This window comes from Panonychus citri, unplaced genomic scaffold, assembly GCF_014898815.1.
Source record: "Panonychus citri isolate SS breed McGregor unplaced genomic scaffold, ASM1489881v1 Contig00025, whole genome shotgun sequence".
In the NCBI taxonomy this organism is placed as follows: domain Eukaryota; kingdom Metazoa; phylum Arthropoda; class Arachnida; order Trombidiformes; family Tetranychidae; genus Panonychus; species Panonychus citri.
Window position 1 is genome coordinate 46,109 of NW_026515430.1, and position 25,671 is coordinate 71,779.

At 29.2% G+C, this 25,671-nt stretch overlaps 4 protein-coding genes, 1 long non-coding RNA gene and 1 pseudogene across 5 annotated transcripts; 2 read left to right on the forward strand and 4 right to left on the reverse strand.

The window, feature by feature from the left end:
- Positions 1–14,510: 14,510 nt before the first annotated feature.
- LOC128396706 (uncharacterized) lies at positions 14,511–15,445 on the reverse strand. The gene is made up of 3 exons (XR_008326840.1): positions 14,782–15,445; positions 14,625–14,711; positions 14,511–14,527 (listed from the first exon to the last, which is right to left on the reverse strand). It is a non-coding gene; the product is annotated as an uncharacterized LOC128396706 (long non-coding RNA).
- A 22-nt stretch (positions 15,446–15,467) lies between these two features.
- LOC128396701 (39S ribosomal protein L21, mitochondrial-like) lies at positions 15,468–16,315 on the reverse strand (the record flags this gene model as incomplete). The annotated part of the gene is given in 3 exon segments (XM_053357317.1): positions 15,468–15,579; positions 15,581–15,985; positions 16,093–16,315. Coding segments are annotated over 3 exon segments (621 nt in total), but the record flags the coding sequence as incomplete, so codon positions are not given.
- A 217-nt stretch (positions 16,316–16,532) lies between these two features.
- On the forward strand, positions 16,533–18,100 carry LOC128396702 (tRNA methyltransferase 10 homolog C-like; annotated as a pseudogene).
- LOC128396707 (vacuolar protein sorting-associated protein 53 homolog) lies at positions 17,905–20,745 on the reverse strand. The gene is given in 4 exon segments (XM_053357320.1): positions 17,905–18,807; positions 18,905–19,643; positions 19,646–20,151; positions 20,257–20,745. Coding segments are annotated over 4 exon segments (2,403 nt in total). The 5' UTR covers positions 20,724–20,745; the 3' UTR covers positions 17,905–18,116.
- Positions 20,746–21,542: 797 nt separating this feature from the next.
- Positions 21,543–24,163, reverse strand: LOC128396708 (ATP-dependent RNA helicase SUV3 homolog, mitochondrial-like). Its single transcript, XM_053357321.1, is given in 4 exon segments — positions 21,543–21,949; positions 21,951–23,728; positions 23,730–23,757; positions 23,849–24,163. Coding segments are annotated over 4 exon segments (2,229 nt in total). The 5' UTR covers positions 23,953–24,163; the 3' UTR covers positions 21,543–21,630.
- Positions 24,164–24,536: 373 nt separating this feature from the next.
- On the forward strand, positions 24,537–25,471 carry LOC128396709 (60S ribosomal protein L10a-2-like). The gene has a single exon (XM_053357322.1). The coding sequence runs from the start codon at positions 24,717–24,719 to the stop codon at positions 25,371–25,373; it is 657 nt and encodes a 218-aa protein (XP_053213297.1). The 5' UTR covers positions 24,537–24,716; the 3' UTR covers positions 25,374–25,471.
- Positions 25,472–25,671: the final 200 nt, after the last annotated feature.

The window sequence follows — 25,671 nt, forward strand, 5'->3', positions numbered from 1 at the left end:
ACTCTGGTTTGTTTTTAATTTGTTATATCTTCATTCTAATAACAGCCATGTTTAGTAGAAGCAAATTGCTAAAAAAATATCAAAATCGACAACGACAATGACAAGATACTTTAGAGATCAGATATAGCATCAAAGTGAAAAAATTCCAAATTTGTTTTGTTTTTTGGCCTTAAAAGTATCTGTACACATGTGTAGATATTTTTGTAACAATTTGCTTCTATTACACTCGGCTGTTATTAGAATGAAGATATAGCATAAGAGAGTGAAAAACGAAACCAGAGTTGAGATATAGCATCAGAGTGAAGAAAAATCCAAATTTGCTCAGTTTGTTAGTCATAAAAGTATCTATACACATGTATAGATATTTTTTTAACAATTGTATACATGTATGTGTAAAATGTATACACATAGATATTTTTCTTTAACAATTTGCTTTTACTACAATTGGCTGTTAATAATCTTAATTAATTATAACTTATCAATTAAATTAAACAAATGTTGATTGCAGAGTGAAGTTTCTGTTTACTTTGCAAAACTCATTTGCTAAGTAAATAAAGAAATTAATAGAGTGATAATCTTAATTAATTATAGCTTATCAAATTAATTAATCAAATGGTGATTGAACAGTGAAGTTTCTATTTACTTTGCAAAAAACATTTGCTAAGTAAATAAAGAAATAAATAGAGTGATAATCTTAATTAATTATAACTTATCAATTAAATTTAACAAATGTTGATTGAACAGTGAAGTTTCTGTTCACTTTAAAAGTCATTTGCTAAATAAATAAATAGAGTGATAGTCTTAATTAATTATAACTTATCAAATTAATTAATCAAATGTTGATTGCCGATCAAAGTTTCTATTTACTTTGCAAAAAGTCTGCTAAGTAAATAAAGAAATAGATAGAGTGATAGTGTTAATTAATTATAACTTATCAAATTAATTAATCAAATGTTGATTGCCGATCAAAGTTTTTATTTACTTTGCAAAGTCATTTGCTAAGTAAATAAAGAAATAGATAGAGTGATAATCTTAATTAATTATAACTTATCAATTAAATTTAACAAATGTTGATTGAACAGTGAGTTTCTGTTTACTTTGCAAAGTCATTTGCTAAGTAAATAAAGAAATAAATAGAGGTCTTAATTAATTATAACTTATCAAATTAATTAATCAAATGTTGATTGCCGATCAAAGTTTCTATTTACTTTGCAAAAGTCATTTGCTAAGTAAATAAAGAAATAGATAGAGTGATAGTGTTAATTAATTATAACTTATCAAATTAATTAATCAAATGTTGATTGCCGATCAAAGTTTCTATTTACTTTGCAAAAGTCATTTGCTAAGTAAATAAAGAAATAGATAGAGTGATAATCTTGATTAATTATAGCTTATCAAATTAATTAATCAAATGGTGATTGAACAGTGAAGTTTCTATTTACTTTGCAAAAAACATTTGCTAAGTAAATAAAGAAATAAATAGAGTGATAGTGTTAATTAATTATAACTTATCAAATTAATTAATCAAATGTTGATTGCCGATCAAAGTTTCTATTTACTTTGCAAAAGTCATTTGCTAAGTAAATAAAGAAATAGATAGAGTGATAGTGTTAATTAATTATAACTTATCAAATTAATTAATCAAATGTTGATTGCCGATCAAAGTTTCTATTTACTTTGCAAAAGTCATTTGCTAAGTAAATAAAGAAATAGATAGAGTGATAGTGTTAATTAATTAAAACTTATCAAATTAATTAATCAAATTTTGATTGAACAGTGAAGTTTCTATTTACTTTGCAAAAGTCCTTTGCTAAGTAAATAAAGAAATAGATAGAGTGATAATCTTGATTAATTATAGCTTATCAAATTAATTAATCAAATGGTGATTGAACAGTGAAGTTTCTATTTACTTTGCAAAAAACATTTGCTAAGTAAATAAAGAAATAAATAGAGTGATAATCTTAATTAATAATAACTTATCAATTAAATTTAACAAATGTTGATTGCCGATCAAGTTTCTATTTACTTTGCAAAAGTCATTTGCTAAGTAAATAAAGAAATAGATAGAGTGATAGTGTTAATTAATTATAACTTATCAAATTAATTAATCAAATGTTGATTGCCGATCAAAGTTTCTATTTACTTGCAAAAGTCATTTGCTAAATAAAGAAATAAATAGAGTGATAATCTTAATTAATTATAACTTATCAATTAAATTTAACAAATGTTGATTGAACAGTGAAGTTTCTGTTTACTTTGCAAAAGTCATTTGCTAAGTAAATAAAGAAATGAATAGAGTGATAGTGTTAATTAATTATAACTAATCAAATTAATTAATCAAATGTTGATTGCCGATCAAAGTTTCTATTTACTTTGCAAAAGTCATTTGCTGAGTAAATAAAGAAATAGATAGAGTGATAGTGTTAATTAATTATAACTTATCAAATTAATTAATCAAATGTTGATTGCCGATCAAAGTTTCTATTTACTTTGCAAAAGTCATTTGCTAAGTAAATAAAGAAATAGATAGAGTGATAGTGTTAATTAATTATAACTTATCAAATTAATTAATCAAATGTTGATTGCCGATCAAAGTTTCTATTTACTTTAAAAGTCATTTGCTAAGTAAATAAAGAAATAGATAGAGTGATAGTGTTAATTAATTAAAACTTATCAAATTAATTAATAAAATTTTGATTGAACAGGAAGTATTTACTTTGCAAAAACATTTGCTAAGTAAATAAAGAAATAAATAGTGATAATCTTGATTAATTATAGCTTTATTAATTAATCAAATGGTGATTGAACAGTGAGTTTCTATTTACTGCAAAAAACATTTGCTAAGTAAATAAAGAAATAAATAGTGATAATTTAATTAATTATAACTTATCAATTAAATCAAATGTTGATTGAACAGTGAAGTTTCTGTTTACTTTGCAAAAGTCATTTGCTAAGTAAATAAAGAAATAAATAGAGTGATAGTGTTAATTAATTATAACTTATCAAATTAATTAATCAAATGTTGATTGCCGATCAAAGTTTCTATTTACTTTGCAAAAGTCATTTGCTAAGTAAATAAAGAAATAGATAGAGTGATAGTGTTAATTAATTATAACTTATCAAATTAATTAATCAAATGTTGATTGCCGATCGTTTCTATTTACTTTGCAAAAGTCATTTGCTAAGTAAATAAAGAAATAGATAGAGTGATAGTGTTAATTAATTATAACTTATCAAATTAATTAATCAAATGTTGATTGCCGATCAAAGTTTCTATTTACTTTGCAAAAGTCATTTGCTAAGTAAATAAAGAAATAAATAGAGTGATAATCTTAATTAATTATAACTTATCAATTAAATTTAACAAATGTTGATTGAACAGTGAAGTTTACTTGCAAAAGTCATTTGCTAAGTAAATAAAGAAATGAATAGAGTGATAGTGTTAATTAATTATAACTAATCAAATTAATTAATCAAATGTTGATTGCCGATCAAAGTTTCTATTTACTTTGCAAAAGTCATTTGCTGAGTAAATAAAGAAATAGATAGAGTGATAGTGTTAATTAATTATAACTTATCAAATTAATTAATCAAATGTTGATTGCCGATCAAAGTTTCTATTTACTTGCAAAAGTCATTTGCTAAGTAAATAAAGAAATAGATAGAGTGATAGTGTTAATTACTTATAAGTTATCAAATTAATTGATCAAATGTTGATTGCCGATCCATTTCTATTTACTTAACAAAATTCATTTGCTAAAAAAATAAAGAAATAGATAGAGTGATAGTGTTAATTAATTATAACTTATCAAATTAATTAATCAAATGTTGATTGCCGATCAAAGTTTCTATTTACTTTGCAAAAGTCATTTGCTAAGTAAATAAAGAAATAGATAGAGTGATAGTGTTAATTAATTATAACTTATCAAATTAATTAATCAAATGTTGATTGCCGATCAAAGTTTCTATTTACTTTGCAAAAGTCATTTGCTAAGTAAATAAAGAAATAAATAGAGTGATAATCTTAATTAATAACTTATCAATTAAATTTAACAAATGTTGATTGCCGATCAAAGTTTCTATTTACTTTAAAAGTCATTTGCTAAGTAAATAAAGAAATAGATAGAGTGATAGTGTTAATTAATTAAAACTTATCAAATTAATTAATAAAATTTTGATTGAACAGGGAAGTTTCTATTTACTTTGCAAAAAACATTTGCTAAGTAAATAAAGAAATAAATAGAGTGATAATCTTGATTAATTATAGCTTATCAAATTAATTAATCAAATGGTGATTGAACAGTGAAGTTTCTATACTTGCAAAACATTTGCTAAGTAAATAAAGAAATAAATAGAGTGATAATCTTAATTAATTATAACTTATCAATTAAATTTAACAAATGTTGATTGAACAGTGAAGTTTCTGTTTACTTTGCAAAAGTCATTTGCTAAGTAAATAAAGAAATAAATAGAGTGATAGTGTTAATTAATTATAACTTATCAAATTAATTAATCAAATGTTGATTGCCGATCAAAGTTTCTATTTACTTTGCAAAAGTCATTTGCTAAGTAAATAAAGAAATAGATAGAGTGATAGTGTTAATTAATTATAACTTATCAAATTAATTAATCAAATGTTGATTGCCGATCAAAGTTTCTATTTACTTTGCAAAAGTCATTTGCTAAGTAAATAAAGAAATAGATAGATAGTGTTAATTAATTATAACTTAATTAATTAATCAAATGTTGATTGCCGATCAAAGTTTCTATTTACTTTGCAAAAGTCATTTGCTAAGTAAATAAAGAAATAGATAGAGTGATAGTGTTAATTAATTAAAACTTATCAAATTAATTAATAAAATTTTGATTGAACAGGGAAGTTTCTATTTACTTTGCAAAAAACATTTGCTAAGTAAATAAAGAAATAAATAGAGTGATAATCTTGATTAATTATAGTTATCAAATTAATTAATATGATTGAACAAGAAGTTTCTATTTACTTTGCAAAAACATTTGCTAAGTAAATAAAGAAATAAATAGAGTGATAATCTTAATTAATTATAACTTATCAATTAAATTTAACAAATGTTGATTGAACAGTGAAGTTTCTGTTTACTTGCAAAAGTCATTTGCATAAGTAAATAAATAGAGTATAGTGTTAATTAATTATAACTTATCAAATTAATTAATCAAATGTTGATTGCCGATCAAAGTTTCTATTTACTTTAAAAGTCATTTGCTAGTAAATAAAGAAATAGATAGAGTGATAGTGTTAATTAATTATAACTTATCAAATTAATTAATCAAATGTTGATTGTCGATCAAGTTTCTATTTACTGCAAAATAAAGAAATAGAGAGTGATAGTGTTAATTAATTAAACTTAAATTAATTAATCAAATGTTGATTGCCGATCAAAGTTTCTATTTACTTTGCAAAAGTCATTTGCTAAGTAAATAAAGAAATAGATAGAGTGATAGTGTTAATTACTTATAAGTTATCAAATTAATTGATCAAATGTTGATTGCCGATCCATTTCTATTTACTTAACAAAATTCATTTGCTGAAAAAATAAAGAAATAGATAGAGTGATAGTGTTAATTAATTATAACTTATCAAATTAATTAATCAAATGTTGATTGCCGATCAAAGTTTCTATTTACTTTGCAAGTCATTTGCTAAGTAAATAAAGAAATAAATAGAGTGATAATCTTAATTAATAATAACTTATCAATTAAATTTAACAAATGTTGATTGCCGATCAAAGTTTCTATTTACTTTGCAAAAGTCATTTGCTAAGTAAATAAAGAAATAGATAGAGTGATAGTGTTAATTAATTATAACTTATCAAATTAATTAATCAAATGTTGATTGCCGATCAAAGTTTCTATTTACTTTGCAAAAGTCATTTGCTAAGTAAATAAAGAAATAAATAGAGTGATAATCTTAATTAATTATAACTTATCAATTAAATTTAACAAATGTTGATTGAACAGTGAAGTTTCTGTTTACTTTGCAAAAGTCATTTGCTAAGTAAATAAAGAAATGAATAGAGTGATAGTGTTAATTAATTATAACTAATCAAATTAATTAATCAAATGTTGATTGCCGATCAAAGTTTCTATTTACTGCAAAAGTCATTTGCTGAGTAAATAAAGAAATAGATAGAGTGATAGTGTTAATTAATTATAACTTATCAAATTAATTAATCAAATGTTGATTGCCGATCAAAGTTTCTATTTACTTTGCAAAAGTCATTTGCTAAGTAAATAAAGAAATAGATAGAGTGATAGTGTTAATTAATTATAACTTATCAAATTAATTAATCAAATGTTGATTGCCGATCAAAGTTTCTATTTACTTTGCAAAAGTCATTTGCTAAGTAAATAAAGAAATAGATAGAGTGATAGTGTTAATTAATTAAAACTTATCAAATTAATTAATAAAATTTTGATTGAACAGGGAAGTTTCTATTTACTTTGCAAAAAACATTTGCTGAGTAAATAAAGAAATAAATAGAGTGATAATCTTGATTAATTATAGCTTATCAAATTAATTAATCAAATGGTGATTGAACAGTGAAGTTTCTATTTACTTTGCAAAAAACATTTGCTAAGTAAATAAAGAAATAAATAGAGTGATAATCTTAATTAATTATAACTTATCAATTAAATTTAACAAATGTTGATTGAACAGTGAAGTTTCTGTTTACTTTGCAAAAGTCATTTGCTAAGTAAATAAAGAAATAAATAGAGTGATAGTGTTAATTAATTATAACTTATCAAATTAATTAATCAAATGTTGATTGCCGATCAAAGTTTCTATTTACTTTGCAAAAGTCATTTGCTAAGTAAATAAAGAAATAGATAGAGTGATAGTGTTAATTAATTATAACTTATCAAATTAATTAATCAAATGTTGATTGCCGATCAAAGTTTCTATTTACTTTAAAGTCATTGCTGTAAATAAAGAAATAGATAGAGTGATAGTGTTAATTAATTAAAACTTATCAAATTAATTAATCAAATGTTGATTGCCGATCAAGTTTCTATTTACTTTGCAAAAGTCATTTGCTAAGTAAATAGAGAAATAGATAGAGTGATAGTGTTAATTAATTAAAACTTATCAAATTAATTAATCAAATTTTGATTGAACAGTGAGTTTCTATTTACTTTGCAAAAGTCATTTGCTAAGTAAATAAAGAAATAGATAGAGTGATAGTGTTAATTAATTATAACTTATCAAATTAATTAATCAAATGTTGATTGCCGATCAAAGTTTCTATTTACTTTGCAAAAGTCATTTGCTAAGTAAATAAAGAAATAGATAGAGTGATAGTGTTAATTAATTAAAACTTATCAAATTAATTAATCAAATTTTGATTGAACAGTGAAGTTTCTATTTACTTTGCAAAAGTCATTTGCTAAGTAAATAAAGAAATAGATAGAGTGATAATCTTGATAAATTATAGCTTATCAAATTAATTAATCAAATGGTGATTGAACAGTGAAGTAGCTATTTACTTTGCAAAAAACATTTGCTAAGTAAATAAAGAAATAAATAGAGTGATAATCTTAATTAATTATAACTTATCAATTAAATTTAACAAATGTTGATTGAACAGTGAAGTTTCTGTTTACTTTGCAAAAGTCATTTGCTAAGTAAATAAAGAAATAAATAGAGTGATAGTGTTAATTAATTATAACTAATCAAATTAATTAACCAAATGTTGATTGAACAGTGAAGTAGCTATTTACTTTGCAAAAGTCATTTGCTAAGTAAATAAAGAAATAAATAGAGTGATAATCTTAATTAATAATAACTTATCAATTAAATTTAACAAATGTTGATTGCCGATCAAAGTTTCTATTTACTTTGCAAAAGTCATTTGCTAAGTAAATAAAGAAATAGATAGAGTGATAGTGTTAATTAATTAAAACTTATCAAATTAATTAATCAAATTTTGATTGAACAGTGAAGTTTCTATTTACTTTGCAAAAGTCATTTGCTAAGTAAATAAAGAAATAAATAGAGTGATAATCTTAATTAATTATAGCTTATCAAATTAATTAATCAAATGGTGATTGAACAGTGAAGTAGCTATTTACTTTGCAAAAAACATTTGCTAAGTAAATAAAGAAATAGATAGAGTGATAGTGTTAATTAATTATAACTTATCAAATTAATTAATCAAATGTTGATTGCCGATCAAAGTTTCTATTTACTTTGCAAAAGTCATTTGCTAAGTAAATTAAGAAATAGATAGAGTGATAGTGTTAATTAATTATAACTTATCAAATTAATTAATCAAATGTTGATTGCCGATCAAAGTTTCTATTTACTTTGCAAAAGTCATTTGCTAAGTAAATAAAGAAATAGATAGAGTGATTGTGTTAATTAATTATAACTTATCAAATTAATTAATCAAATGTTGATTGCCGATCAAAGTTTCTATTTACTTTGCAAAAGTCATTTGCTAAGTAAATAAAGAAATAGATAGAGGATAGTCTTAATTAATTATAACTTATCAAATTAATTAATCAAATGTTGATTGCCGATCAAAGTTTCTATTTACTTTGCAAAAGTCATTTGCTAAGTAAATTAAGAAATAGATAGAGTGATAGTGTTAATTAATTATAACTTATCAAATTAATTAATCAAATGTTGATTGCCGATCAAAGTTTCTATTTACTTTGCAAAAGTCATTTGTAGTAAATAAAGAAATAGATAGAGGATTGTGTTAATTAATTATAACTTATCAAATTAATTAATCAAATGTTGATTGCCGATCAAAGTTTCTATTTACTTTGCAAAGTCATTTGCTACTAAATAAAGAAATAGATAGAGTGATAGTGTTAATTAATTAAAACTTATCAAATTAATTAATCAAATTTTGATTGAACAGTGAAGTTTCTATTTACTTTAAAAGTCATTTGCTAAGTAAATAAAGAAATAGATAGAGTGATAATCTTGATTAATTATAGCTTATCAAATGTTATGGTTTGTGAACCAGGGAACAAAATAACATAAAGAGTTACTAACTCTCACACTTATTGAATATTCTTGCACAAACATTGAAACACAAGATCAATTACTAAGAATAAGTTGTGTTACCAACACGTATTAATTAACTAATCGAACATAGTTGAATAAGAAAGAAAAGGAACTTTAATTAGAAGTGATTAGATATAAAGATAAACTAAGACTTGACCAAGGATGAGTTGGATAAGGGTTTAAATACAAAAGAAAAGGAATGTAAAAGGAAAAGGAAACAAGATAAGAAATGTAGTATGTTGATGCTGATTGGTTTAATCAATCTTTAAACTAAGTCAGAGGTTGAAAGTATTTAACAAAGAAAGGGGATAAAGAAAGAGACAATTGTTAAGGTTCCAGTTAGGTAATTATGATGATGTTGGCAACATCATCAATGGTCAACTTTACCGGGTGTCACAATAAATCATAACATTTCCCCATCGTGAAACCTGAGTTCGTCCTCGAACTTAATTATAATTGAGGTCCTAATCCCATGATCCTAATTTTCCACGACCATTAGCGACTCTTCTTGATCCAATTGCGACGGCATGAAAGGGTCGGAGACCCAAAGAATGTTGTCTCAGGCGTAATTCGGGTTGAATAGGAATGTGACGGATGAACAATAATTGACCAGGGTCTTCACCAATTTCCTCACGAATCCGATCAATCAAATCTTGTCCAGTCATTTCAGGTTTAAATTGTTGATAACAATTTGTCTATCACCGAAACTTATAGTTGCTTCCAAAACTCTATGCTCAATCGAACATCGGAGATGATTGGAAATGGCCTGAATTCCGGTATTGTCTCGATTTTCTTGAGATAATCTCGATCGAAGGTCTGAGTTATTTTCTCTTTCAACGGTTAGCAACCGTTCTAACTCTTTGATTTTCGATTCCATTCCTCGATTCGACTACTTGATTCGGTAAGACTTCGGATTAGGTCCGCACGTTTAGAGACCTGAAATTTTTTACATATAGCTCATGTCAAACTACATATTATGTGCGAGTTTATATATGCGGAAAGATCTAGTTCCTGAGATGGGCCAAAGTTGGATTTCGCCATAGAGCTCTATGGGTAAAATGAAGTTTTCGTATATGCATACCAATGTCTTTACCTCTTGATTTTTATATATGTTATACCTTATAAAGTATTATCATGAAAAATTAAGACTCTAGCTACCACGGAGTACTTATAGCGTGTTGTTTATGAGACTTTATTCGTCTTTACTATAATTAATGAACCACTGTATAGAAGTACTAAATTTAGTTGAACATCAAATCAAGGTCACACAATAATGTCAAGGTCATTTGGGTCATTGAACAATCTATTTGCATTTACTTTGCACGTAGTTTTGTACTAAAATAACCTATTGAATCCACATAATCGGTATTTATACACCAACAGAAGATACTGGACTGACTATGCTGTATATGTTGTATATGCAAATTTTATCGTTGCAGCCCTTCAGATCAGGGACATGATTTAGAAGGATACGGAGAATAAAACTTAACCTGTTCACCATTCTTTGGTGACGGAATTGAGCCACCCAAGAACAACAATTGCACAGTCTGCCTTCAGCCATTGATATTATTGACAAGAAGATAAACAAAATTTTCATCTTGTTGATTCCGTGAATCTGTTGATAAATCATAGTTCTGATTGCGCATGGCTACGTCACTTATTTTTAAATTTTATTATATCGTATAACAGTTTGAAGATACTCCAAACACATCATTCTCGTCTACAGCGAGCGTATTATACATATTTCTACCAGTGAAGAACATCATAAACTATTCACCGTAGTTTGACCTTGAGATGACCTTGACATTATTGTGTGACCTTGATTTGATGTTCAACTAAATTTAGTACTTCTATATTATTGTAAAAAAGACGAATAAAATCACAAAGTACTCACCGTGGTAGCTAGAGTCTTAATTTTTCATGATAATACTTCATACCATAGGTATAATATATAAAAAAGGTAAAAGACATTGGTATGCATATACGAAAACTTCATTTTACCTATAGAGCTCTATGGCGAAATCCAACTTTGAAGCCCTGTATCTCAGGAACTAGATCTTTCCATATATAAACTCGAATATGTAGTTTGACATGGTAAAACAGGTCTCTCTCGTGCGGACCTAATCCAGTCCAGCCCTTGATTCAATTTCTTCCGTTTGAGTGATGAATCTTGGTTTCTTTTTGTTGACTTGCTTGTTGTTGGTCTTTCAAATAGTCGAAATAAGATTGGTAATCTTCAATGTCTTTCTCTCCTTATTTTTGTTGGTACACAATTGATGTTCATTTATATAGAGACAATCGAGCGGCATCAATGAACTTACACATCAATTCTAATTCTAAATAAACACTTTCTCTCTCTGAATTGGAACATTTGACCAAAGTTTCGCTGTTGGACACATCGAAAAGGGCAAGTGAAATTTACTTGTTGCCAAACTGAGTCAAACATAAGACAAAAAGAGGGCAAACTGTTAACATTGGTTTTGAGTGAGTTGATGGATCCAAAGGACACAGCAAATATTTGAAGCTTTCAGCTTCTTGATCTGTAAATCTTTCGGGACGTATCCATTGATGGTCAAAGGTTCTGGTTCATCAAACTCTGAAGTTGTTGAGCTTCAATTAGAGCTTGAATTGGGTCAGCAATGACAGCAACAGGGGTTGGTAATCCCAATCCCCAATTACGACGATTATTCCAATTCATGGAAGAAACAAATTAAGGTTCACAAAAAAATGAAAACAAAGTAAACAAATAAGCAAAATAAACACAAATTTAAACTAAGTGAAAAGCTAGTATAATGGAGGGAATCGGTTTTCGGTTGTCAACCGAATGGTCAGTCGTCTTAGTAACAATGGATTGTTAAAACAATAAAGCGCTTATTATGAATTATTTTTAGTAGATAATCTAAAATTCTTTTCTAAGTTTGAATTTAGAATCTCGATTTTACTTTCTTAAACTTGTAAAATTGTAGGGTAGTCCAGTAGGTTAACCTCCATTCCATTATCAAATGTTTTATCGTAATCTTTCGGTAGACTGGATTAGTTATTATAATATTATAAATTGATTCAGTTGGCAACTGATCGCGATCTATGAATTTATTATCTAATTCAAATTGATTGTCCACCAAAGGTTTTATATCAGTAAAATCTGGTTCAGGTAATTCGTGATTTGATTCCGAATCGATTGATGATATGTTGGTCTTCATCAGGATAGAAATCAGCATTGTGTTGAGGAACTTCATCTATTTCGACTTCAGTTGGTAACTGAATATAACTTAACAGCAAAGCGTTTTGAATATTCTTGATCAAACGAGTAATCTTTTCTTTATAAGCAATCATAATGTAATTGATTGATAGATTCTCGAATTTGCTTTACCAGTTGCGAAAAATCATTTCCAGGTTCAGTTGGCAACTGATTGGCACTTTCTATTGGAAATTGATTAGGAGACCAGAGATCAATTTTGATTATTTCACCTCTGTATTGCATAGTGATAGTATCACTTCCGTAATCAATTATGACGTTGAATTTCCTGAAGAAATCAGAACCAAGTAATAAAGGAATGTTGACTTTGGTAATACACAAAATTTAACAGGAATGAGAGTGTTTATTGAATTTACACAACATTCAACCATTGGTAATGGTTTAATTGAAGTTTATTGGCTAATTTATTGTTGTTGATGATGGTGAGTTAGTTGACGAGGAAGTTGGTAAAATGATTGATGAAGTGGTTGGGAGTTGGTTGGTAACTTAACTGGTGAGGTGGTGATTGATGGCGATGTTGATGTTGATGGTGAGGGTGAGTTGTTGGTGATTTGTCTGGTGAGGTAGCTGGTAAATTGACTGGTGATGGTGAGATGGCTGGTAGGGTGAGGTGGTTGGTGTTAACTGATGAGGTGGTGTGTGATGGCGATGGTGATGGTGAGTTAGTTGGCGAGGTTGGTGAGTTTACTGGTGATGGTGATGATAAGTTGTTGGTAAGGTTGTGTTTGATGGTGAGTTGGTCGGTGATTTGTCGGTGATGGTGAGTTAGTTGGCGAGGTGGTTGGTAAGTTAACTGGTGAGTTGGCTGGTGATGGTGATGGTGATAGTTGACGAGGAAGTTGGTAAAATGATTGATGAAGTGGTTGGCGAGTTGGTTGGTAACTTAACTGGTGAGGTGGTGTGTGATGGTGATGTTGATGGTGATGGTGAATTGGTTGGTAAGTTGACTGGTGATGGTGAGTTAGTTGATGAGGTTGGCGAGTTGGTTGGTAAGATGGGTGAAGAGACTGGCGATGGTGAAGGTGATTGTGATGGTGATTGTGATGGCGATTGTGATGGTGAAGTAAAAGAAATCACCATATTACAATCATAAAGGCGTAGTTGTTGGACAGAATCAGATTCTTCCAGAGTCAACATCATCTCATCCAGTGATGGTGTTAGCTCATCGGCGATTTTCTCATGATACGTTCTTGTAGTTCCATCTTCATAAAGTTCTTGAAAACCATATTTTGTGAAAAGAAATTCTTTTCTTTTCTTCACTTGTTGATACAAAGAACATGAAAGGATCGATGGTATTTTGTGACATATTGATATCGACAAAGTGGAAAACAAATTTTGACAAAATCACAAAATTAGAATGGTAACAATTAAATTTACTAAATAAATTGATTGAAATATTTAATCACAAGCAAAAGTAGTTTGACAAAGCGAAAGTTATAAACCAACTGACTATTTCAAAATTTGAAAATTGGTTGCGAATCGGTCGTCATAGTAACTGAGGCGCAAAAGTTTTTAAGTTAATTTCGAAGGAAAATGAAATGATTATTGAGAAAACTATGTGATTCGTTAATATGATGACAATAGAAATTCCATTAACTCAAAATCGTTAATGGTTTACGTTGGAAATAATATCGACGGAAACGATGAGAACGCTTTTGGCCACCAAGCCCATAAAAGTGTGACTATGAGTCTTTTCAATAACTGTCGCTTCCACATGAACCAAATTACGATCTAGCAAAGGTCTTCCAACGAGAGTTAATTTATCATTTCCAATCATCATTATCTTTCCAATTTAATTCTATCACCAGGATTAGCAGGTAAATATTGTTAATCATCATTGTTAACTAATCAAGGTGGTAATTAATAGTAAATCGGTGGTGGTAGTAATAGGAATCAAGGAATAGATTTAGATGAGATGATGATTATCAGGGTGGGAAAGTGGATGGTCAATGTATTAAATGGTCAATCAAGGCAATTCCACAATTAATTAAATTGTAAGCAAAATAATCAAGCAAAAAAATAATAATAATAATTAACATTTTATTAACTGTACATTGAGACAAAAAAATCAGTGCATCACTTGCAGGTAAGATGATGATGATGATCAAGGTGAGCAGTTGAACCAAAGTGAAATCTTTGTAATAATCAAATTTGATTGTTGATTGTAAATACACATGAATTAAACACTAATTATAGATTTTTCCCGTTGGTATAAATACCTGGTGATTGGTGGAAAGGTAAAAGTTTATATTGATTAGTATCTGATGATATATAATTAACTGATTGATGATTGTTAATTAGTATTAATTAACTTACGAGATCTGTTGTTCCCTCTCGACATCCAGTTTGAAATCTTAGTCGACGTTCAACTAAAGGGCGATCTTTATAACCAACATAACGAATCTAAACAAAATGTGATAACGACAATTAATCAATCGATTTGAAGTTAATTAACTTATAATGTTTAACATACCTCCTTAATCGACGAAATAGTTCATCGGATTCAAATTTATCCTTCTGATTGGAAACAACTTTTGGTACTGAGAAAAGTTGTTTAGGTAATCGTTCAAAAATGGTTGGAGTTTCAAATGGAAGCATTTTGTTTGGTGGTTGTAATTGTTATACGAAAACAAATTCAAGAGAAATTGAATTAACTATCAAAATGGTTAACACACAATTATCATGAGATGATTGAGAATTTAGGATTTTTTGTTGGAGTTTAAAATTCACTTTTATTGATTGAGATTATCTCCTTATAATCCAACCAATAAAACAATGAGGTAATATCTTTGAATAGGATGAGGATGAAAACGATAAGAAGATGAGGATGATATTACAATATTAACGACATGAAATGTTAGGGACTCAAGTCGCTTATCAAGTCGAGTGTGAGACAGAAATGAGGCAAGAATGAAGATGAGAAAAAAAGTTGATGTGAGTGAGATGGCTGGTAAGGTAGTGGGTGAGGTGGTTGGTAAGTTGACATATTGATATCGACAAAGTGGAAAACAAATTTTCGACAAAAATCACAAAAATTAGAATGGTAACAATTAAATTTACTAAATAAATTGATTGAAATATTTAATCACAAGCAAAAGTAGTTTGACAAAGCGAAAGTTATATAAACCAACTGACTATTTCAAAAATGATTATTGGAAAACTATGTGATTCGTTAATATGATGACAAATACGAATTTCATTAATTCTCAAAATCGTTAATGGTTTACGTTGGAAATAATATCGACGGAAACGATGAGAACGCTTTTGGCCACAAGCCCATAAAAGTGTGACTATGAGTCTTTTCAATAACTGTCGCTTCCACATGAACCAAATTACGATCTAGCAAAGGTCTTCCAACGAGAGTTAATTTATCATTTCCAATCATCATTATCTTTTCCAATTTAATTCTATCACCAGGATTAGCAGGTAAATCTTTTAACACGTAAAACATATCACCTTCGGTTAAAAGTTTCTGTTTACTGTACATGTAAACAACAGCAAAGTGACGATCCTTTGAAGTTGAATCAATTGTTTGATTAACTTTATTAAAATACAATTTCAAATTATCAGCTTCAGTTATTTTACTGAATTCCAAGCCATCACCTTTACTTTTAGCTAAATTCTGTCCATTAAAATTCACCTTTTCTCCAATATTTTGAGACATAATACTCAATTTACTATTGTTAAATATCAATGAAAAACCCCGAAAATAAAACAAAAAAAAAGAAATACAATTAAAATCAAAATCAAAATTAAAATCTCTTCACATGTTAACTCAACTTACCATTGAGATGATTTTAGAAAATCAGATTCAATTATTTTCTTCATGGTTATTGATCCATTTCTAAGCAAAGAAACACCAGATAGAACTCTTCTTAAAGTAAACATGTTGCTTATCTTTGAATTACTATGAATAGAAAAAAGAAAACTAATCAAACTAATCAATTAATTATCAGAAAAATTTTGTAAACAATAATCTGAACACAATTGGAACTCACTGATTTCTATCCACCAGGAGGCGCTCGAGAGAAACACATGTTAATGTTTTTGTTTTCATTTCGTTTTAATTTTGATTTAATTTTTTGTTTCTCCTAACATGTTAATTAGTTGATCAATTGAATTGATTTTTTTTTGTGTCGAAGTTACAATTGATTCTCTGGTATCATGTTATCATTTAAAACAATCGTTTCTCGAGTACAACCACTAAGGAATCGAGTAATTTTAATGTCTCAAGTTTTTAATTCACTTTCAATTAAATCAATTGCAAGGTAATTAGACTATTTTCTAATTGTTTCTCTTTTTATATTAAAATTTGTTTGATTTTGACTTTTTTTTCTATTTAAATATTTATAGTAATACTAATTATTCCGAGACTTCAAGTGAGAAGAGAAAATGTTTACCCACTGAACCAAATTCGCCAAACCAATCTTGTCAAACTGAGGAAACTAAATCAAGTCCAGTTGAAACTTACAATCATAATAAGATGATTGCTCAAAGAAATATTACTGGATCATTAATGGAAGAGTTTAATCAAAGAAGAGGAAAATATCAGACTAAATTATCAGAAATAATTGAGATATTTTATTCCATCGATGAATCTGTTAGGCCGGAAACTCTGAAAGCAACTGACGTTGATTATATGGTGAAAATGAAACCAAGACAAATCAGAAGTTACATTAAAAGTATGGGAAAGTTACAAGCTAAAAGAGAGTCTATGGTTGAATATAAGCAAGAGATCAAAGAGGCCATTTTCTCAAGACCTAAACCTGAACTCAGGTCACTTTCGACCAAGAAACCGGTAAACCGATTTACAAATTCCACAACATTTGTCCTGTTTGTAGTTATAATATCACAAAGCGAATGCGTGAGTATTGCCTCAGTCGAATCGCTCAATGGAAACTAGCGGGAACACAGAAAATTATATTCGACTTTGATTACGACCAGTATATGACCGCTAAACAACACATGACGATAACTGCTCAGGTTAAAATTAGCATGGGAATTTTAAAAGAATCGCCTGAACCGATTGAATTATTTTTCTGTAATCTTAAACCAGAAAGTCCAGTTGCTCAATATTTGATCTTGATTTTAAATCATTATCATCTAATATGATCGAGGCAACTTCCAAATCTTATCTTGATCTATTTCCAAAGGAAAGGTTAGTTTATTTAACTGCGGACACCGATAATGTGCTTAAATATGATCCTGATGATATTTATATTATCGGAGGGATGATTGATACTTTAACCAATGAACCTTTATCAGCCATTAAATCACAACGAGAGGACTTCGAACAGCTAAATTACCTTTAAATGATTATGTTTCTATACGAAATGAAGTTAAATCACTTAAAGTTAGTCAAGTTTTTGGAATAATTTGTCAACTTTGTTCAAGTTCCAATGACAATATGATGGAAGCTTTAAAAAAGTATATTCCATTTCGTATTCGACCAGAGGCTGAACTTGATCGAATTGGGGAAAGATTTGAAAAAGCAAACCTTAAATCACGAGAATCGTTGAAAAATAAATTCTCATTAACAGATGAAGAAACTGATGTTATGATATTATTAGCTGAATATTATAAACGTGATGGTGGATTAGACAGTTTAGATTCTAATTGTTAATTTATAAATAATAATATAAATAAAGGTTAATTTGATCACCCTCAATAAATGTACATTGTATATAATTGATTTTGTTGGTTGTTTTTTTAACAAAACAACATAAATATATCAACTTATTGTAATTTTGCTTACTTTAGAAAGTATTAAATTATGTGTTTATAATAATTAATTAATTATCGTCGTTATCAAGATCGTTTTATAAGCTTTTCAAGTCTTTTGATTTTACTTGATTCTTGGTCGATAGTTGTTTGTGTTATCGAATTTGATTCGTTAGCATCTCCTTTAGGTGCTACTCGATATGAATCAATTAGAACTGTTGATTCTGGTCTTCGAACTCCTTTCATGTCTAAAATTTTGATAAATTCTTCTAAATTGGAATCAGGAAGTAGTTTGATGTAACTTTCAATATAATGAGCAACATCTCGATGAGGAACCAGAACAACTTTTAAAATCATCTCAGCTTTGGTCATCCCTCTGATCACTTCCTTGACATAAGAGGCTGGAGCTGATTTAACATTTGATTCCCAACCAGGTAGTTCTTGTAATACTTTTTTCAATAGATGAGTATCTAAAAGTAATTGTTCAGCTCCTTCTTGTCGTAAAGGTTTACAACGGAATAAATAACCAATAAATTTTGGAATGAAAATCTGAGCGAATCTATTGCACAATTGGGTAAAATATTTTCTCGCATCTTGTAAATTTTCACGAATAAAAGGGAATATTTGTTGTAAATTATCAACGATTAATTTAACGTAAGGACTTTGATCAATTGGTGTTCCAATTGTTGACCATTGAGTTTTAACCATAAGAGAAAAGCCCAATTCACATCCTGATTCAATGTCTTGGATTAGCAAATCAATACAATTTAAAATTATTCTAAAATGAAAAGGAAGGAAGAAGAAAAAAAAATTCTAATTAGAATAATTGAAAAGAGATTAGAAAAAACAATCAAATTCTCGCTGTAAATATTTACCTATGAAATAAATCTTGTTCCGAGCTCATGTTTATCTTATCAACATATTGTTTATCCACTTTTTCTTGAAGTTTTTTCTCTAATTGTTGAACTGTTTCCAGACAGTAATTAGCAGTTAAAAGGATACAGCAAATTTGACAGAGATCTTGTTTCGTGTATCGAACGACCTCTCCTTCCTTTAGACTGATCTGAAGAAGACCTGCCGCCGAAATAGCGGCATTTATAACGGAAACTCCAGAAGCTGATAAACTGGAAGTTTTAATTCGAGGTAGATTGTTGTTTAGAACTCGAGTCGCATAATCTTCCAGATTTTTCTTGAATTTAAACGATAATTCAACCAAAGGACGACCGGTACTCAGTTGGACACATTGAACTAGACAATTTTTATATTGTGAGAAAAGGATTCCAGCGGAAGGAAAAACTTCTGATACATTTCGATCATTGGTAAACTTTTGCTTCTGATATTCATCGATAAATTGATCAATCAATTGGGATAAATTTTTCTCCTGCGCTTCAACATAGATTTTCAAATGAGGTTCAAAACAGTGAGTAATTAAACCAGCAAATGGATTTAGTAAATTCTCTTTACTCATCTCTTCATTGATCAAAGTTACTCCGGTAAACCTTTGATTCAATAGATTTTCAAAGGCAACAGTTTTGCTAAATGCAAATAATAGTAGACGGACATTCATCTCGTTGGCTCGATTTAGCATCACCTTGCTTAATTGAGAAGCGGTTAATTACAAAATTCAACTGCAATACATTCACTTACCTCCCATTTGGGAGGAAACATGCGACCAAATCTTTCCTCGAATTCAATTAGGTGTTTCTTCAGCCAATTATACCGTTTATCAATTTTATCCAACCAGGCTAAATCTTGATTATCTTGAAATAAAGCTTTATACTCTTCCAATTCTGAGTCTATGAACCATTCAAGAAGCTGATCTTTAACAGGATTTTTATCACCATCTTGAGACATGGTGGAAACAACAAGACAGGCCTCGGCTAATAATCGTAATTGACTTTGTGAAATAGCAGCTCCTTGTTTAGATTTAGGTCTACCTTCAAGTACACCTTTAAAATCAGCTTTAATCTGTTCTGCTAAGGAATCGGTGATATCATTTAATTGACTTGAAAGTTGTTTAATCTGAGGAATATGTCGATGTTTATCCAATTGATTTAAAACATCATTTACACTTTGAAGGATACCAGCAGCAGTTCCATAATTACGTTTGGAACAAGCTTCACTGTAATTAAAAAAATGAGAATAAATTAAAACGATAAACAAATTTAAAGCAATAAAACAAACCAAATGACATTTGGATTTGTTTACAAACTCATCCAATTCTTACCTGAGTTTATCAACCCCTTCAACGAGAATATGAAGATTATTTAACATGGTGATAGATGAAGTTAAATTCCTTTTAGCATTATCCAATTGTTTGATATCCGCAGTAATTTCATGAACCATTTGCTCTGATTTCTTGGCTTGTTCCTTCATTTCACCAATATTACTTGTCAATACACCGATTACCCTTTTCACCTCATCCAATGCAGCTCGACCTTCAGTTTCAACATCACTTTGACCTCTAACAACTCGTCTAATATCTTGATCTAAATTTCTTATTTTATCCTTCATTTTAGATAAAACATCATCAATATTGGTTAATGACTGTTCGGTTGGAAAAATTGTATTAATATAATCAATGGCATCAAAATCACATTGGTCCAAAGGATCATCTGAAACCAACACCTTACTGATTGTTTCTTGTACCTCAGCAGGTATGGTGACCTTAGTGTCCATTGGTGCAGACCACATTCATAAGCGAAAATCAATCACAATTTAAATCAATCACATTAATTAAAACGCAAAGAGAATGAAAAAAATTAATTGTTTACATACAAATATCTGAATCCATTTGAATGGATCAGAAATTTTATTCCCCAAATAAAATAGAAAAGAATTTACATTCTGTAATTAGTAATCGGTCCCTAATTTTTTTTCTTCCAAACGGAACCGGAAAGTTACTTTTACTTCATTTTTTGGTTTCAAGATTTTGTTTTGTTTCAATTAGAGATTGTTAATTGTAATTAATAAGTTATTTCTTTAATTGTGAGTGTAAAATTAGTTTAAAATGGTAAGTTTTGTATCGAGAATCATTGTGAATAATTAGTTATCTATGTTTTCTATTTGTGATTGAATTATTTTATGTTTTCTTTGATTCTCATTTTTTGTTCTCTATCTTGATTTTTTTTCTTCTCTTCTATAGTCTGCCCATAAGACATTTAGGATTAAAATCAAGTTGGCCAAAAAACAAAAGACCAACCGACCTATTCCTCAATGGATAAGAATGAAAAATGGAAACAAGATTCGATACAATGCTAAAAGGAGACATTGGCGAAGAACCAAGCTTAAGCTCTAATTGTTTTGTATTGTGCTGACATAGAGTTTCCAATTAAATTAATAATGTTTCAACATTAATTCAATCGTTCATGGTGATTCTTCATTTCTTTCATCTTATTCACACATTTCCCCGTTGTTCTTCGCGCTGACTTAACGTCTTAAATTCTATTTCTCAAGTGTGTTAGGCTTTTCACCTCAAAAACGTGCTCTCAACAAACTAAATGTTATAGTCGCTTCGTTGTAAACAATTTTTATTGTACAAAATCTATAGCTCTAAATTTACTATTTACAGTTTTCTCTTTTGCATCGTCAAAAAAATTTGTTATTTCTTTTTACTCCATTCCTTGTGCAGCTTCTTTAACATCTCTGCAGATATTTGACCAGATTGAACTAATTTCTTAGCTGTTGGAGACTCAGTGATTTCTTCAGTTTTAAATTGATCTTCGTTCGAAGTTGTTGATGATTGGTCGACTTTTCCATTAATTGCTGGTTCTATTCGTCTTCGGGTTCTAGTCGATGGTGAACTGAGTTTACTTGATTTTAAATTAGCAGTAATCAATTTAGCAAGATGAATTAATCCTTTCTCAATTTTACCATCAATCTCCTTCTGTAATCCTCTTACTAATTCAGGATCAGGAAAGATCTGGAAAACGGTAACTTAACCATAGATAAAGATCAAGAACATCAAAAGTCATCTCCAATGAAGCTAATTCATTAATATTTCTCGGTATTGGAACAGGCCAATTAATTTGATTACTCAACCAGTCGATAGTTACTGGTTCATTGATACTGTATTGCCGAGCAAATTTGGTGAACATACTACAAACGAAACCATATTGAAGGTTAATTGGTGCACAACAGAAAACATAACGAGCTCTTAATGGTAGATTAATGTGTTGAATCATATCAGCTAAAGCTTTGAATGGACTAATATCACAAATAAAGTAATTCGATGAATTAATTTGACACAGTGAGACAAAAATATCTACTAAATTGGATAAAGTTGCTTTCGGTAAATAGTAAGCAAAAAGTTCAATCTGCTCAGCGGTTGGATGAAGACCAGCGGCAACAATTGGATCAACTGTTTGAACGAGAAGTTTTTTCAATATTTGAAGATCTTCCTTGTGCATGGTGGTGGCGAAACCCTCCGAGTAATCAGTTCCAAATCTACCTGCTCGTCCAGCTATTTGAAGTGCTTGAGAAACACTGATTAACTGTTTCTCCTTTTCTCCTTTATCATTGGTATTGAGTTTCTCAATTGATTTGAAAATAACTCTATTAATACTTAAATTAAGACCCATACCAATGGCATCGGTTGCAACCAATATTTTACAAGATGAAGATGGATCATTAAATTTTCTTGCTTGAGCTAATTTACTGGTCGGTGGTAAACTACCATAGATAACGGCCACTTCTTTTCCCATTTTCTCTAATTCCAGGACAGTTGCATAGAGTTCGGCTTTATTGAAGCAAACAATACAATCTCCAGGTCGAACATTATTCAATGATAATAAGGGTTCATCACTTATTGTTAATTTAGTTAATCGATTATATTTACGAACTTCAACTGTTTCGCCAATTGGAAGTAAAATTTCTTTAACAATGTCTACCGCTGCTTCTTCACCACATAAATGTACCTCTAAAGCGGGCACACCAAGTAAGGCTCTTGTCCAAGCCCAACCTCGTTGAGGATCACGAAGCATTTGAATTTCATCGATAACAGCGACTTCACAATTATCTCGAGTTGATACCATCTCTACGGTACAAGCATTATGAGGTGAAGGTGCTCCACTTGGATCGGCTAATCGACGCTCTTCTCCGGTAACAAGGTCACATTTTGTTCCTCTATCATTGGCCTTTGAATGTACTTCAACAGCTAATAACTTCAAGGGGCCACAATAAACACCCGATTTGGCGGATAAAAATCTTTCTAAAGCATGATATGTTTTACCACTATTAGTTGGTCCACAGTGGAAAATAATTTTCCTCTGTATTGATCTTGCCTCAGGATACCAGTTTGGTGGAAGTCGAAGGTCACTGATTTTCTTTAATTCCTCAATACAATCAAGATGAGGAAAAATAGAACGAGCATATTTAATAAAAGGTGTGTAAATATCATCAACATGACCAGAGTTATTTAAAATATCCGAGAAAGTGACATGAAGATCAACTGGTAAAGGATTAGTTGTAACACAATATTGTTGAAAACTTTTAAAAGCTTGATTGTAAATTGAAAGATCCATTCCCAATTCAATTGCCATCTCTTTAATATGTGGTCGTTGATAAAATTTTTGTAACAATTGTAAAATCTCAAGACGTTGAATTTTCCTTCCAGTCAATTCTTCACCAACATTTGTTTGATTGACCAAATTTTTCATCGATTTTGGTTCAAGTGGTATCACAGGTAAAGATTTTCTTCTCACTAAAAGTCTTGGATTTGCCAGTATTACTATCAACAAAAATTGAGAAAAAAACAGTAAATCAATATAAATCATAAAAACAACAATTGAATCAAAAACAATTAGAATTACAAAACTTACCTAGCAGCTGATTTGGTTAAAGTTGATTTAACCACATGAGGCATGAAAATTACTCGATTTCTTTGTGGTTGTACTCGAGAAACGATTGTTTTAAATGATAACATGATACCAGAGAATCAATTGTAACTTTGACAATAAAAAAGATCAATCCAATTAATCAACTAATTAACATGTTAAGAGGAACAAAATTAGAAAATTAAATCAACACTAAAACCAAACGAAAACATTAACATGTGTTGACTAACAAGCGCCACCTAATGAATGGAAATCAATGTAAACAATCAAATTTTAATTGTAACAAAAATAATTAATCTTCACAACAATTAGATCCTCAAGATTAACTTAACTGAATCTGATTAAAAAAAAAATAACAATTGAACAAAATTAGAGTTAATTTGATTAAGAAAATATAATTTTCCATAATCATTGATTTGTTTTCATTTCGATTTTAAATTTTATTCTAATTGTTATTGTTTTCTAATTTAATTGTTCTTATTCTTCTAATTTTTTTCTCCCAATCAATAAATGATTTAAGAGTCTATTCATTAAAATAGAAAAACAAAATTAATTAAAGAGAGTTGAGACTTAATTGTTTGGAAAAAGAAAAGAAATTTTTTTTTCTATTCTATTCTAAAGCGTATTTAGTATACGGTCCCCTATTCGAAAGGAAGTCGGTTCTGTATCCGGTCTTCAGTTGATAATTTTTTGTTTAAGGCAAAATCTTAAATATTTGGCACATGGGATTAGTTTAACAACTAAATTAAGTAATTTAATTTTGATTTTGTGATTAATTCAATCATCTAGAGTGGTTATTTGTTCGTTTGTGTTTATTGTTTAGGGTTTTATTGTAATTAATTAGTGAATTGAAATGGTCGTTTCAAAGGTAACTAAAGATGCTCTTTATGAAGGAGTAAACCAAGTCCTATTGGAAAGTAAAAGGAATAAAAGACATTTCCTTGAGACTGTCGAATTACAAATTGGTCTTAAAAATTATGATCCCCAAAAGGATAAGCGTTTCTCTGGTACCGTTAAGGTGAAACATATTCCTCGACCTCGATTCCGAGTTTGTATTCTTGGAGATCAGCAACATTGTGACGAAGCTGCTGCCAATGGATTGGATGCTAAGAATGCCGATGATTTGAAAAAGTTGAACAAGAACAAGAAATTGGTTAAGAAATTGGCCAAAGGTTATGATGCTTTCCTTGCTTCTGAATCATTGATTAAACAAATTCCTCGTCTCCTTGGTCCTGGTCTAAACAAAGCTGGTAAATTTCCAGCGCTGTTGACTCACAATGAAAGTATGGTGGCTAAAGCTGATGAAGTTAAGGCAACCATCAAGTTCCAAATGAAGAAGGTTTTATGTTTGGCTGTAGCCATTGGCCATGTTCAAATGACACCCGATGAATTGGCTCAAAACATCAACTTAGGCGTCAACTTTTTGGTCTCTCTTCTCAAAAAGAATTGGCAAAATATTAAATCCCTACACATCAAATCATCCATGGGACCTCCAATCAGACTCTATTAATTTAAGAAACGAAGAATTTTGTTATTAAGGTTTTCTATTGCAAATATCTGTCATTGTCTAGAGAAAAAAAAAGAGATTGAAAGGTAACTGAAAGAATATTTGATTGTCCAGTTACCTTTTTCTTCAAATTAACCCAACTTAACAAAATTCTATTTTGTTTTGTGTCCCTTCGACAGTCATTTGTAATAAAAGCCTTAGATGAAAAAACCCAATCAAACCCCAATGAAAATGAATTTTGTTTCTTTCTCGCGAAACAATTAAAAAAAAAGATATTCGGACAATTGAGACAATCATCTTT

Coding starts and splice junctions, on each gene's coding strand:
- LOC128396709 (XM_053357322.1), top strand. CDS start 24,717: ATGGTCGTTTCAAAGGTAACTAAAGATGCTCTTTATGAAGGAGTAAAC.